Genomic DNA, 14963 nt, shown 5'->3' on the forward strand with positions numbered 1-14963 from the left:
CCGTGCAGCCTGTAAATAACAGCTGCTTACATGTCCAGACGCAGAGAAATCCGTTTTTATCCTTTCAGTAACCAAAGAAAACGCCACAGAGTCACTGAAATAACTTCTCCCTGTTAGTCAGGGTTTGTTTTTTTCTGCTGAACCAAAATTCAACAGCAACACAGTATTTTTCCTTTTTATTACTCTTGTCAGTTTGACGTTATTTCAGTGACCTTTAACTTGTAAACAACTTAACTCTTTGTCTCTAAACATCCTCATTTTAAATTTTTGTTTCACTTCTCTGGTTTTAAACATCACAGACGGTGTTAAGATCATCAGACTTTACTTCCTGTTGACTGTCAGCGCCTTCAGTTGCTGTTTTTCTATAAATCTTTATAAACTCTGAGCCGTCTGTTTTGTCCTCGGACGTATTTTCACTGATAACAGACAGATGTGTGTGTAAACTCCTGCTGCACTCTCGGGTTAAAGCTTGTTGTTGTTTTCTAATAAACAGGTGTTTTCTTCATCTGTTGAGTATTTTGTCGCTTCAGGGAACTTCTCTTCAGAGGAGTTTTCTCGGAGATCAGATTGTGAGGAGGTGATGCATCGCCACATCACAGAATAATAAAAGTGCTCGGATCAATGGGGCGTTTTGTTCTTCAAGCTGAGCTCAGGCTGTAAAGCGAGCCAGAAATCTCAGCTGCCGGATCACTCACTTATTGACAGAGACTAAAACATCGTCGCCCCTCCCTGCAGACACGGTACAGACCCTCAGAGGCAGCCAGAAGATGACTTACTACCTCTGCATTTAATGCCCCTCCGTCTGCAGAAAACAGAGAAATCTTTGAGTCTTCTTTTTATCTTTCGACTGGTTGCCAGAGTCAACACACAGCAGAACTTCATCAATTATTTGGTAGCGCAGGTTGTTTGGTGTCGGCAGCGCCGGGTGTCTGGTTACCTTCAAACCAGTGCCTTGGGCTCCAGCAGCTTCATCTGCGCTCTTATTGTGAAAGATCAGAGGGCTAGGATTCATTTTATTCACTTAGATCACCTTCAGCTGTCATGTTAGGTTCTGATAATAGATAAGCAAAGATAAATTAATTAATCTGCTGGTTGGAAATCTCAGGGACAGCCTCTGTCCACTGCCTGGTTTCCTGCTGCAGCACCCCTGGGCCCCCTCTTCCTCCTCCTCCTCCTCCCCAGAGAAACGCTGGTCTGTGGTTTGGTGTCAGCCCTGGAGCCCATGCAGCTAAAGTCCACAGTTAGGGAGAAAAGAAAACTCCTCATCCATGTTTTATTTCTCACCAGATTTGTTTGTTCACATCGAGAGCACAAAACAAACCAGTTATTGTGTTTTTCCATCTGAAAACTCAGAGTTTCTGTTCGTGAAGACATTAATTTTAGTTGTGATTTACGATGTAGAAACAGGATGTCAGGGTGTGAAGGGAAATTACGTAAAGGTGTGAATGTCAGAATAATTTCCAGCAATATTTCTGTCTGTGGGTTTATTTATGATGCTGAACCGCACTCAGCTCTTAAGACTCCAAAAGTCCTTTTACCAGACAAATAAAGGTGGGCTGTAAAGGCAGGAAGTGATTTACGGCGGACAAGATGAAAGGACGAGGCTAAATTAAAATCAAAACAATAAAACTGCAGACATGAAGCAGCTGGGAGTGAGTCCATAAAACCAAGTTTAAAAGCTGATTTTAAAGGATCAGAGACGCTGCAGCTGCACGAGTCTTTATGTGTCAGTTTTCCTGAAACTCACCTGCAGATTTTTACGATTTTTAACCTTAAGGGAAGTGACGTCGTCAAAACTCTTGAGTGGAACAAAAGGTCTGAAGTTACTGAGACAGTATGATGGTTTTATTTGTCCAGGATGATCTTTAAACTGTTCAGCTGCAGGTTGGAGGATAATCAGTCAAGTTTTCAGTTTATTCTGATTGTTTTAACCATCAGCTCTTCATGTTTCCAGAGAGGCTTTAATGTTCATGTCTGAACGTCCTGAACATCTATACGGACCTCAGATCAGTTTTTTATTTGACTTCCATCAACAAGTTTCAGCTGCTGTCAGACTTAATAAATGTTTATAAAACATAAACTGATTATCTGATCAGATTAACTTTAATACCTTCAAACTCAGAACTTCTTCTCTGATCCCAGTTTGATGAGTTTCCTCTCACCAAACTTGGAAACCGCTGACAGGTTGATTTTAGATGAATAATTACTCAGATCGTTTCAGGAGAAATGAATTTATTCTTTCAGTTGTTGTGTCTGAGTCTGGCAGCGTTCTGAACCCAGAACCGTTTTTATTCCCGTCGTTCTCCACAAAAGCTTCAGAACAAAGGAAGAAATGTGAAAGACGACGGCTGGATTTCCCTGCATGCCTCTGGCTGAGTGAAAAGCCGCGTGTCGGCCCAGCAGGTTGTGGCTGTGAATGAGATGCTCTGTCCTCGAGGGGTGGGGCTTCAGGATGGGGCGGGGCTTCGGTTCGAAGACGAGGGGCTGCTGGGAAACCCTGGAGGTTTGATCTCAGATTGTTTCTGAAGCAGACCTCCTCGTCTTCAGGTCGTCTCGTCTTCCTCTACTTACCTCAGATGGAACCACACTATCTCGGATCTTTGAGCTCGAGTTGTTTTAAACACATGTTTAACACACATTTTTCATGCATTATGTAAACACCACGCCCGTGGACGGATTACCAAACAAGCATACCGACCGCCCCGAGGGGTTAGACTGGAGTCGGCCCTTGCATCATCAGGAGCGAGTGGAAAACCCACAGAGACAGAAAATGACTGCAAAGAGAAGCTAAACAGCCAGAAGTCAACAAAACAAGAGACATGAAAGAGACAAAAAATGTGCAAAATGTTCACAAGGACACACTAATTAATCACAAGATGTCCAAAAATCAACCCCAAATAGATGCAAAATGTTCCACAAATACACAAAAAAACTAAAAATAAATAAATGTCTTAAAAGTCACAGAAATAGTTGTTGAAAAATAACCAGCAACAGATACAAAGTGACTCTAAAGACACATAAACGGAGCTAAAAATACTCAGATCTGTCAGAAAATGGACGATAAAGACAACAAAATGTCCTCAGAGATGCAGAAAACGACCAGAAGGAGTTAAAAATGTGGCTGCAGAGACTCATGTGGTGCTGAACATCCACAGAGGTGCAGAAAAGGATGCAGGACGTTCACAACGTAAGGAAAGAGCAAACAGTGACAACAAGGACACGCAGAAAAACAAAAAACCACAAAAATAATAAACATGAAGGATGATAGAATGAAAAGGTTGGGCTGAGTCACTCAGAGCAACAAAGACGCTAAAAAACAAGAAGGATTTGAACTCCGCCTCTGTGGGACGACAGATTTATGGCCCCTGACAGGAGAACGGCGAATTTAACCAAAACAAGTGAACCACCCGCACCTGCGAGCCAGAAATGACGTCTCTGTTTTCCCGTTTGAAGACCAAAAGTCTGAAAGGTCCTGGGTTTGTGAGAGAACGTGCTAACGGCGGTTCTAACGAGGCTCGTCTGTGTTTATCTGTGGTGATGAACTGAGGTCGGGTTCTGGGTTTGAAGTCTTTATTGTGCTGCAGATGAGGCCCCGGCTGAAGATGTTTCTGGCTGCGGAGAGTTGTAATTTGTGGTCTTTTAATAGCTCGGCTGAACTTCCCTCCTTTGCTGCGTGTTAGAAAACACACACACACACACGTTGTACATTCATTTTCTCCAGCGCACACACACCCCTCCTCCACCTCATTTATGCTGAAAGTGTTTATCAGCAAACCGATCTTTCAGCGTGTTTCACCATCAGACTTTATTCAGAGTAGACTTCAGAAGTGACGTGTAGAGGTGTGAAGGAGAGACGTGCAGCAGGTTTGGGAAACACTGTCCTCACTCTGCCTCCACTTCTGCTGTTCCTGCTCTGTGACTGACAAGCTGACGCCAGGCGTCAACAGACACACAAACCGGTGCCGGCGCTCACGGCGAGCTCGTTTCGGGCTCTTCGCAGACGCTTTTCGAACCGAACGGCTCCTCAGAAAGCGGCACTCGCTGCCTTTGTGTTTAGGTGAGACAGAACCGAACGACAGCGAGGGGAATCACGGGACTCGCTCTGTTCTGAAGATCTCCTGGAATATCAGGGGCTTTCACAGATCAGAGGTCAGCAGAGTCATTTCCCTGCTGGTAAACATGAGTTTAGCTGCCATCTCCGTCACATGCCGTCTTCTCTCTCATGAATCAAAAACAACCACATGCTGCGGGAGAAATAAACATCTGAAACTCACAAGTCTTCAAGGTAAAACGCGAGGAGCTGTAATTATGATTTAATACGTTGTCGAGAGGTCGAAAAATGCAGTTTTTACAGTTTTATTGAGCTTAAAAGCCAACATATGGAATAACCTACAGCCAGAAGTTCTCAGGCTTTTTATCTCCAGCTGCTGAAAGGCAGCTGGAGATAACCAGCTGATCTTAAAAACACAAAAATGTCTGCAGCTCAGTCAGTTTTACAGATGTGGTAGTAGCTGAGAGTCCTCTCCCCTCTCAGTGTTAAACTCTTCATGAAAGATGGCGGGCGATATGCATTTCTTCAAGCACTGCTAGGCCTTTAAGGAACATTCTTCAGGATTAGTGAAAGTCATTTTTAAGCTCTTAGATGTTCCCCGCCTTCCTTTTCACTTTTATTGTGAAGATCCTCCCAGTGTTGCAGCAGATTCGGCTCTCGGAGGCCGACCTTTGACCCCTGCTGTGTTTGGAATCACTGTTCTTCTGAAAAACGAGGCCAATCAGAGCCTTTCAGGTGGTTTTATTGTACATTGTGGAATAAAGAAGATTCCCAGCACGGCTGACTGAACCATGACACTACCTCCGCCATGTTTTACAGATGACTGTAGACGTCTCCAGCAGATTAGGATCGTTTCTGACATGCAGTAGCTGCTCCACTGATGGACTCTGCATCTGTCAGGTTCAGGTCTTTGGTGGATTTTTCCCCCTTTTTTAATGATTTTAAACTATTATTTTCAATAAATTTGATCAATTCAACTAAAGAAAAAGGAGCAACTTGTCTCTTTGCAACAAGCTACAGAGGAAATATTTATGGGAAGTTGTTGGTGAAGTTAAGACTTACAGTTTAGAGTTAAATAACTTAACAAAAATAAAATAATCAAAGAGGGAAAAGTCTGGTTGGTAAAGGAATGAGCTGGATCGAGACTTTTCCACAGAACTGCTTGAAGATATTTCACAAAATCAGTGCGATCATTAGCTTTAATTAGTTGTTTCGTTCTCAGGGATTTGTTGTCTTTTTGTTTTGCTGCTGAAAGAAGTCGGCGCTGTGCGGCCCATTGTTCGGTGCAGAGGAAGAGGAAGAGGATTAAGAAAAGAGAAAGGCAGAGAACTGGTTTGAGTTGGACTCCGTACGTCAATATTTGTATTGGCAGGAGAGACAAAAAGGCAACCGAGGAGAACTTAAAAACACGGCAGCAAACCGGTTCTTGCAACAGAATAAAACCGAGCAAAGAGCCGAGATGAAGAGACGATTAGTCCTCGAGTTGTTTTATCAGAGAAGTTTGTGAGGAGTGAGTCCTGCAGCTGGTGTCAGTGGGGTCCAGCTTCTCTCACTGCTGAGGTTATCACGTCTGTTGTCCACTTCCTGTTTGGTTTTGCACACCTCCTGAGCGTTCGGCTCGCTCCACCTGAAAGAACTTTACCTCATCCTGAGGTAAACAGGCTTCTGACAGAGGTTAAAGTCTTTTAAACTCCAAACTCCGAGGACGCTCGTTTCCCCCCTCATTAAATCTAACAGCAGGGCTTTTCTCCCGACAGCCTCTCAAGCTGCTTCTCCCAGAGTGACTTCTGCCGATCCTGTCTGAGATTCAGGGTTTTAAAACCGACTTCACGTGACGAGCGCTCATTCTCCACACGGTGAATTACAGACAGACTGGACCTGCGAGGTGTCTGTAAGCCTTTCCCTCCTGATGAGTCTGTTGATGTTTTTGTTTTAAAGCAACAAAATCATTTGCACAACCCACAGCACAGTTTTGCAAGCCGTGCACAGAAAAAATAGGGTGTGTGTTCAAACTCTGTGTGAAAAACCCGGCCACACGGCAGGCTGCCTAATAGGCCGGTCCACAGAGATAACATCGGACCTGCAGACCCTCTACCTGGAGCCAAAATACCACAAACATGCAGAAACCTGCAAAGGCATGTGGGCGCAGCAGAAACTGCAGGCGTTCAGTTCCAATCTGCTCATTGGCTTTTATTCTTCACGGTTTAAAGCTCCCAGAAAGAATCAGAGCTGGGATTTCTCACCGAGTCGGGTCAGAACTCTGCGAGGACCAGTTTGTAGATTTAATGAAGGTAAACGTGTCTCAGACTCTGTTGATTAAACACAGATAAGCAGAGGGACTTTTCCACTGGGTGAACTGGTGAAGGTAACTTTCACACCAGCAGACATTTTCTTTGTTTGTCTCGCTGTCCCCGCTGGTTGTTGAACTCAAGGCTCGTTTACACCACGCTGGTTTTAAGGGAAATCGAAGGTTCAGACGTTCGTTTACTCAACAGCAGCGCTCCTTTCCTCTGAAACTGAAGCTTTCTGAGGCGCCGTTTACACAAAGCTGTTTTTCACTGAAACTGTAACATTTCTGCTGCTTGCATGACGACAGCAGCTCGACGATCTGACACTGGAACTTCTTGAGCCCACGTCTCAGACTGGAGCGTCTCAGACCATTTGCATGTCAGAGGAAGACACAACAGACGGCTGCTGTTCTGCACATGCACGAGTACGTCAACAACAACAAGAACAACAGCAGATAGCAGAGAGCTGTTTATGTTGCTCACCCTTTTCAACATGGAGCAGCGACCCCACCTCACTGCGGGTCCAAACAGACGCCCGTGCAGTCACCTTCTTGGATCTAACTGTTGACACGCTCCAGACTGCATTCGCCTCGTTAAAAACACAGAGCAGTGCTGCCAGATATACGATATTTACCACTTTTCTTTTCTGTTCACAAATCAGAACCAATCTTACGCCTCCCCCCTCAGAGAAAGCACACCTCCGTCCCTCAGCACATGTGGTAGTTTGGGTCTGAATACGATACGATAGGTTGTCATTTCCTGCCTGCCTTGAAAACTACAGCAGATTCAATGAGCTCAGCCGTATCCATGTAAACATGTTTTTCTCTTGTTGATTCGCCACAATAAACATAAAAACCCTCTAACATATCATTTCACCCACTGCCTCACTACAGGAAGATCCCTCCTCTGTAGGTGCAGCCTACACCCTGAACCCGGGGAGTTTTACTGATGACATGTGAGACTAATAATGATTAAAATCTAATAAACTGTGGGAAACTGTGTGAGACGTTCTCAGTTTGCTCAGAAATGTCCCGACCTGCTCGTCATCGATCCAGCAGCTCCTGGATGTGACGTCTTTGTCAGAGTTTGTGCTGTTCACTCAGAGTTTGTGTTCTCGTTAAAGCAGCCCAGAACATTCAGACCCTGATCGGTGCAGAGATCAATAATCCCGTCCTGTCAGCGACGTCTCCTCCTCTGAGGAAACAATCGTACAGCTGGCTAACAGTCAAACAGACTCGTCTTTCATCCGCCCGCTGTCTCGTCACTGAGTCAGTCTTTACCCACAATGCTTAGCGCCAAACCCACACAGCCTTTTAACACCTGACTGCTTTAAGTAGTTCATTACTGTGAGATGATAGTCGGCGGAGCCTTGTCTGCAGTTTTATCATCTGTTATTCAAATTGCTGATTTGCATCGGCGCCAGCTGTTCTTGTCTCGCCTGATGATGCTGAAAACGTTGTGTAACTCGTCCTGCCCGAAATAAACCTCCCAGTCTGATCAGAGTCCAGCTCTGAGGGGCTTCAGGAGCTGTAAAACGATCTGAAGTCGTATCGGAGGACTGATCTTTTCCTGCCTTGTGTGTAAATTCGTATCAGAGGTAACAGCTTTGTTTATGTTTCCAGCTGCTTCTGAAAGTAACAAGTGAAAACCACAGAGCACCTTTCACCCAAATCCTGCTCAGACTGAAACCAAGCAACCAAAAGTACTTTTTCATCTAATTTTGGACACTTATAAAACCTCTTGAGATGAGTTACAATCAACAGACTTTCCTAAAAGAGCAGATTGTAAAGCTGATGAGCTGGCAGCTTGGTCTGGATCTCCTAATGAGGAAACCTGGAAAACTGAAGGCTCCTGAAGGCTCCTGGAGGACCCTAAAGGCTCCTGAAGGCTCCTGAAGGCTCCTAAAGGCTCCTAAAGACCCCTGAAGGCTCCTAAAGGCTCCTAAAGGCCGCTAAAGGCCCCTAAAGGCTCCTGAAGACTCCTAAAGACCCCCTAAAGGCTCCTGAAGGCTCCTAAAGGCTCCTGAAGGCTCCTAAAGACCCCTGAAGGCTCCTAAAGGCTCCCGAAGGCCCCTAAAGGCTCCCGAAGGCCCCTAAAGGCTCCTGAAGGCTCCTAAAGACCCCTGAAGGCTCCTAAAGGCTCCCGAAGGCCCCTAAAGGCTCCTGAAGACCCCTGAAGGCTCCTAAAGGCTCCTAAAGACCCCTGAAGGCTCCTAAAGGCCCCTAAAGGCTCCTGAAGACTCCTAAAGACCCCCTAAAGGCTCCTGAAGGCTCCTAAAGACTCCTGAAGGCTCCTGAAGTCCCCTAAAGGCCCCTAAAGAGGCTCCTAAAGGCTCCTGAAGACTTCTAAAGATCCCTTAAAGGCTCCTGAAGGCTCCTAAAGGCTCCTGAAGGCTCCTAAATGCTCCTGAAGGCCCCTAAAGGCCCCTAAAGGCTCCAGCATACTCCATAAGAAGTCAAGAAGTGGGTTCTCTGTCACGTGGTTGTGAGCCGTTCCTTTCATCGTCCATGAGACGCTCTGATCAGAACTCCCAGGAAGCTCCTCCCGCAGCGTTAAATCTGGTTTCTTCCCGCCTGCGTCTCAACTCTCCTGACCGTGTTTAGCTGGAACAATGACTGAGAGCCGACTTCATGACTTCTCCTGGAGGATGACTCCTGCTTCACTCCTCCTGTGTGTCTTACAGGAAGTGATGTTTGTCAAAGGAAGTCGGAGCTGGAGGAAGTGCCCGGGGCGAGGTGGCGGCGGGGAGAAAGGTGTCTGCTAACCTCTGATCCAGCCACAGCTGGAGCCAAAAACCCGGCCGAACGGGACCGGCCTGTTGTTGAAAAGCAGAACAGAACATCGAGTGCTTCTCTCAGGAGCTTCTGTCTGATTTATTCTGAACGCAGGGCAGCAGTTTTTATATTGTCACAAACATTTCTTGTTAGTTTTCTGTTTCTCAGCCCAAACTGGTTCCTGTAATCCTCCTGAACTTCCAGGTAAATGATTAGATGTTCGACCTGAGCAGGTAGAGGTCAGGTCAGAACCCAGGTTATCAGGGTTTTTAGGATTTAAAACTTCAGGAAGTCCACGATTCTGACCTCAGATTGTCAGAGATGTTTTCTGGTCACAGGAAACCAGAAACCCCGTCTTCATTTTCTCTTTGCAGCGTGTTTTTCTGTTTGTGATCCTGTGAGTCGTCACTGCCGAGAATCCTTGTGAACATCAGCAGGTTTCGTCATGTTTGAGGAGGTTTGTTGGAACTCACGAGCTTTCAGAAGGAGAACAAGCCGCTTCCTGGCTTCACTTCCTCTTTATAAACCCAAATCTGTCAAAGTTCATGTTTCTTTTCATTGGATAATCTGCAGCTTCAGTCTTATATAAGCAGCAGGTCCAGCCAGAATCCCTGATTGTTCTGAGACGTTTGCCAGTAATGAGGATAATTCCCGTAATGACACTTCATTCAGGAAGATCAGAGCAGGTTATCACTCCTCATCAGCTTCTCTGAGTGTCTGTGTTTTCTCAGGGGTACGGTTCTGAGCCAGGACACATGTGGATGGGTTGCTGATGTCAGAACACCTCGGAGGATGTCTCTCACTAAAACGATAAACACTTCGAACACAAACCAGTGACCTAACGGCAGATAGTCCTGTTGATGTCGGTGCTCCATCTTGAAGCCATTTAACTGAATATTGGGATGCACACATTTTCACTTATTAGCTGATTCTGAATATTTAACTGAGAGCAGAGGACTTAAAGCTGGAGACAGAAACTTGGAACTAAGAGAAAAGTGTCCTCGACTGGAGCAGCTTCGTTCTGACTGGATGAAAGCCTCAGATTAGGTCGGCATCACAGCATAATCCCATCTGAAGGATGAGAGAATCAGACCTGAGGATGAGTTTACATGTTCTCCCCGTTTCACCTGCTAACTCTAAATGCTCCAGGTTGGTATTTAAGCTGCTTAACTCTGTTTATCTAGTTGTCTTCTGTGTATAAACTTTAGTTTTCTTCTCCTTTTCATCCTAATCGGCGCACAGATTAATGTAAAACCATTAAAGCATCCCTCACCATTTATAAAAAAGCTGCTTCTGGACTCCAGGATTATAAATCCTCCTTCAGCCTCTAACCTGGAACATTTTGGAGCCTTCTGGCCTTTTAGGAACCACACGTGTCTTCACGCTTCCTGTTCCTGATGTCTGAACCAGGAACCTGTTTTCATTCAGAGGCTCGCTCCATCTGCCTGCTGAAAGAATTATTTATCACTGAACACGATCAGAGACAACTCAGGACACGGCAAACCCGATAAAGTGTGTGTTGTGTTGGTTTTTATGAACCCCAGCAGAAACGTTGAGTGGAAGAACAAACATAATGAGCTGAAAGTGAAAGCAGCGATTCAGACCGTTTAAATAAACAAATTGTGATGTATGGTTTCTATAATGCATCTAAATTCCTTCTTTATTCCTCTGCAGCTGTCTGATTTTTATCATCTCGAGTCTCTCGTTGCTCCTCGGCCAGGCTGTTTGTGCACCTGCTGCCGCGGCGAGACGTTATCTGCGTGGCGATCCCGTCGGGAGCCATTTACAGAAAACGCAGGAGCGAGCGCGCTGACGCTGCTGTCAAGGTTTGGGAACTCGTCTGGAGCTGCAGCAGCGTTTTAATGACAGGGAATCCAGTTTGGTCGGATTTTTATGGTGGAAATTTACTGGCAGCGTCTGGGCCCCGCCCCTCGCCTCATGAATGAGAGTTTATATAGGCAGCGAGGCGAGCGAGCGCGGGTCATTAAAGAGACGAGGCGCTGCCATCACATCTTCAGCTTATCTTCGGCTACACTTTCAGCTCTGCTGCTCAACAGTTACTCTGACAATAAGATGCTTTTATTTCTCACCCGTCAACATCTGGCCTTACTTTGTTGATCTTACAGTTTATTTTTGTACTTTTTACTTTTTTAGGGACATTAGTTTCACAAGTTTAACCCTTTTTAAACTCAACAGGAGTCATCCTTCTGCCTGTTTTTTCTGACAGATAAACTTCCTGTAGGGCTGTGTTTTACTGCAGGAGTCTCTGGGAATATTTTTAATCCCTGAAATTAAAATCATTCTTCTTCTTTTCTTTAGCTTCTGCCTGGAAATAAAAAACGGAAACTATTTTCCAGCAGAGCAGAAAACGTGTGAGCTGAAGAGGTTTTTATCTTGAAGATTCACATCACACCTCCTGGAGGGTGACTCATTTAGCTGTAGTTTTGCTCTGAATGTCATTTTTTTAACCGTTTCTGGTGACATCAGAACGTCTTTTGGACCAGAGGAGTCGTTTGTTTTTATTTTTTAGGCTGGAGGAATCATAGCTCGACCCTCGGTTTTATCCTTCAGGGATTTAAAAAGTGGAGACGGTTTCTTCCTCTCCGAGCAGCTGGAAACGTCGTAGTTTATCAGAAGTTTATCAGACCAACAAGTCGCAGCAGGAAGAGCGTTGAGCCTGACAGGCGAAACTCGGGGCAGCTCCGCTCCACCTGCAGCAGGACCCGGAGGAGGTCTTACGCTCAGGATTCAGGCTTTTACATGATTTCCTGTCATTTAACTTTTATTTTTAACCCAATTAAAGCTCCTAAACCAGCTTTGTTTTATGTTCAAAACCAGTTTTTATGAATCAGATCGTAGATTTATCCAGCAGGAGATGATGCAGCTGAAATTTAGAGACATAAAATGTTTAAAAGGTAAAATCAGAACCTGAGGTTATTGTTGTGTTCACAATCAGAACCCTGAAAATGACCCAAAATGTTTTACTTGTAAAGATAGAACTTTATGTGCAGAAAAGGCCTGAGAGAAAGGTTACATTTTCAGGGTAATTTAGCTCTAAAATAGAACATTTTCTAAGACTTTTAAATGTTTTCAGCTAATCTGTAACACATTTTCATCATGAATGTGAATAAAATGTGTTATTGTGATAATAAAGTGAACTGTAGGAGGTTTCTGACTTTGAGAAGAACCTTTTCTAAACCAGCAGCTGAGGCAGTGAAGTGTTTTTCAGACATTTCTCTGAGATTAAATGGATCTCCAGGTGCTCTACGCTGCTCGTTTTGTTTACATACCCGAGCTCCTGCAGATGAAAGAGGAGCCGGCGCCTCCTTCCGTCTGGTTCAGACATGTCGGCGAGCTCGCCGTCCTCGCCGCCGGCTCTGAACACCAAAACAATGGCTGCCTTAACCCTTCACCTGTCGCTCAGAGTCAGAACAGGTTTCAGTGTTGGACTGACCGGACCGGACCTCTCCGAGTCAGAAACCGACTCAGGAGGGATTGTTTTAGAAATGAAAGTGGTTTGAATCGGCAGCTGGAGGCTCTGATTGGGTCCACTCCTCCCGTCGTCATGTGTTTCCTATCGGAGCAGCAGCTGAAGCAATCAGCCTCCATGTGTGCAGCAGAAATAGCTGCAGTATTTTTAGGAGCTTGTTGGGATCCACAAATAAAACCTGCTGCCCTCCTCCGCGACGCAGCGCAGGAAGCCAACAGAGTCCTGATTAGTGGCTTTATTTACTGATTTAAACCGATACGACCCGGGAATTAAACAAACTTTGTGAAAGTGTAGGGAACAGACGATTCAGATGAAGATCTGCTCGGCCGGCTTTAACATGGAAACAAGATGGAGGAGCTCACACCAAGAACATGAATCTGACCAGGAGTAATAAATCCAGATTGAACTCATTTACAACCATAGCTGTTTGATTTCTTTCATTTCCTGTTATTACAGCTTGAGCTCAGGGTTTGAGGATGTTTTTGTGTTTCTCCCGCCGACCCGAGCCCGTTCGTGTTTGGTTCTCCTGACAGAAACGTCTCAGGGTTCGTTCTTCACTAACCAATGTATCGTCGCTGCAGAGTTTACAGAACGTCATGAAGTCACTCAGCCGGGTTTGTTTCTGAGCGACAATCATCCGTTCATCTCAGGGATGCTGCTGAGAGCGACAGGGCTTAAAGCTTCACTTTCATGTAACACAAACATGTTTCCACCGTTAGACTTCAGTGTATATGAACCACAGTAACCTGTTAGTTACGATCATTTACTGTCATTTTATAAAACCTTTAGAAACAGAAAAAGATTAAAAAAATCTTGATGAAGCTTCAGTCATCTCAGACTGTTTAATGAATGAATGAATGAATTCCCTCAGGTACATTCAACATGAATTAGTAAATTCAAACTGTTTTTATTCTTTCACTGTGAGAAAGTTTCAGTAGTTCAGCTTTTAAAACAACCCCTGCTGTGCATCATTTTCATTTGTAGTTTTTGACTAAAATATATAAAACTTGTTTGTTTACCTTTAAAAATAATTAACTAAATACAACATAAATAACTCTTCACATTTCTTTAATAAAATTTGGTGCAAAATGTTAAGTACAAATTGTGTTAAAATCAATAAAAAGTGGAACAGTATTTGATTTTGTTTTAGTGTAAATAAATGATTTTCTGAAACGTCTTCAGTTTCATAAATCAGCAACTGAGTTCAAACTCTTCTCTGGGAATCATTAAATGAAATCCCACAAACTGTAAACCTGAATAAACAGTTTGAGCTCAGCTGAAACAAACACCTTTATTTATAGAAATAAACTGGCAGCAGGAAGACTTCCTGACTCCAGCAGGTTACTGTGGTTCAGGTAGACTCGTGACGACCTGACTGACCTGATTTGTCTCTCTTCACTCATCGCTGCCGTTTTTCTGTCTGTTTCATGTCTGATGACCCTCCTCTTCCTCCTCGTCTTCGCTCTGCGCCCCGCCCTGCAGGTAAGACCCCTCTGAGCGTCTTCGGCTTTGTTCAAGCAGCAGTGCTGGTTGTAGCTGTAACTGCTGCTGTAGTTGTAGTTGTTGCTGTAGTTGCAGCTGCAGCTGCAGTTGTAGCTGCAGCAGAAGCTGTAGCTGCAGTTGTAGCTGTAGTTGCAGCTGCTCCTGCAGTTGTAGCTGTAGCTGCAGTTGTAGCTGTAGCTGCAGTTGTGGTTGTGGTTGTAGCTAAAACTGTAGCTGCAGTTGTAGCTGAAGCTGTAGCTGCAGTTGTAGCTGAAGCTGCAGCTGTAGTTGCAGTTGTAGTTGTAGCTGCAGTTATAGCTGTAGCTGAAGCTGCAGCTGTAGCTGTAGCTGCAGTTGTAGCTGTAGCTGCAGTTGTAGCTGAAGCTGTAGTTGCAGCTGTAGCTGTAGCTGCAGTTGTAGCTGCAGCTGTAGCTGCAGTTGTAGCTGAAGCTGTAGTTGCAGCTGCAACTGTAGCTGCAGTTGTAGCTGTAGTTGCAGCTGTAGCTGCAGTTGTAGCTGTAGTTGTAGCTGAAGCTGTAGTTGCAGCTGCAGTTGTAGCTGCAGCTGTAGCTGCAGCTGTAGTTGCAGCTGTAGCTGCAGCTGCAGCTGTAGCTGTAGTTGTAGCTGCAGCTGTAGTTGCAGTTGTAGCTGTAGCTGCAGTTGTAGCTGAAGCTGTAGTTGTAGCTGTAGCTGCAGTTGTAGCTGAAGCTGTAGTTGCAGCTGCAGCTGTAGCTGTAGTTGTAGTTGCAGCTGTAGCTGCAGCTGTAGCTGTAGTTGTAGCTGCAGCTGTAGTTGCAGTTGTAGCTGTAGCTGCAGTTGTAGCTGAAGCTGTAGTTGCAGCTGTAGCTGTAGCTGCAGTTGTAGCTGAAGCTGTAGTT

The 14963-nt window shown here is 45.0% G+C and overlaps 1 protein-coding gene across 2 annotated transcripts in view; it reads left to right on the forward strand.

Annotated features, from left to right (window-relative positions):
- The window catches only part of ahr2 (aryl hydrocarbon receptor 2), a 56115-nt gene that overhangs the window by 10982 nt on the left and 30170 nt on the right, over positions 1–14963 (forward strand). The window contains exon 1 of one of the 2 annotated variants that reach the window (XM_017438603.3): positions 13720–14085. The exons of the other annotated variant lie outside the window; for it this stretch is intronic. Within the exon in view, the coding sequence (XP_017294092.1) occupies positions 14031–14085 (55 nt within the window). The 5' untranslated portion in view covers positions 13720–14030. Of the gene's footprint in view, positions 1–13719; positions 14086–14963 lie in introns of those variants that run through there. 2 annotated transcript variants of the gene reach the window in all.

The sequence above is a fragment of the Kryptolebias marmoratus genome, linkage group LG23, assembly GCF_001649575.2.
Source record: "Kryptolebias marmoratus isolate JLee-2015 linkage group LG23, ASM164957v2, whole genome shotgun sequence".
Taxonomy (NCBI): Eukaryota; Metazoa; Chordata; class Actinopteri; order Cyprinodontiformes; family Rivulidae; genus Kryptolebias; species Kryptolebias marmoratus.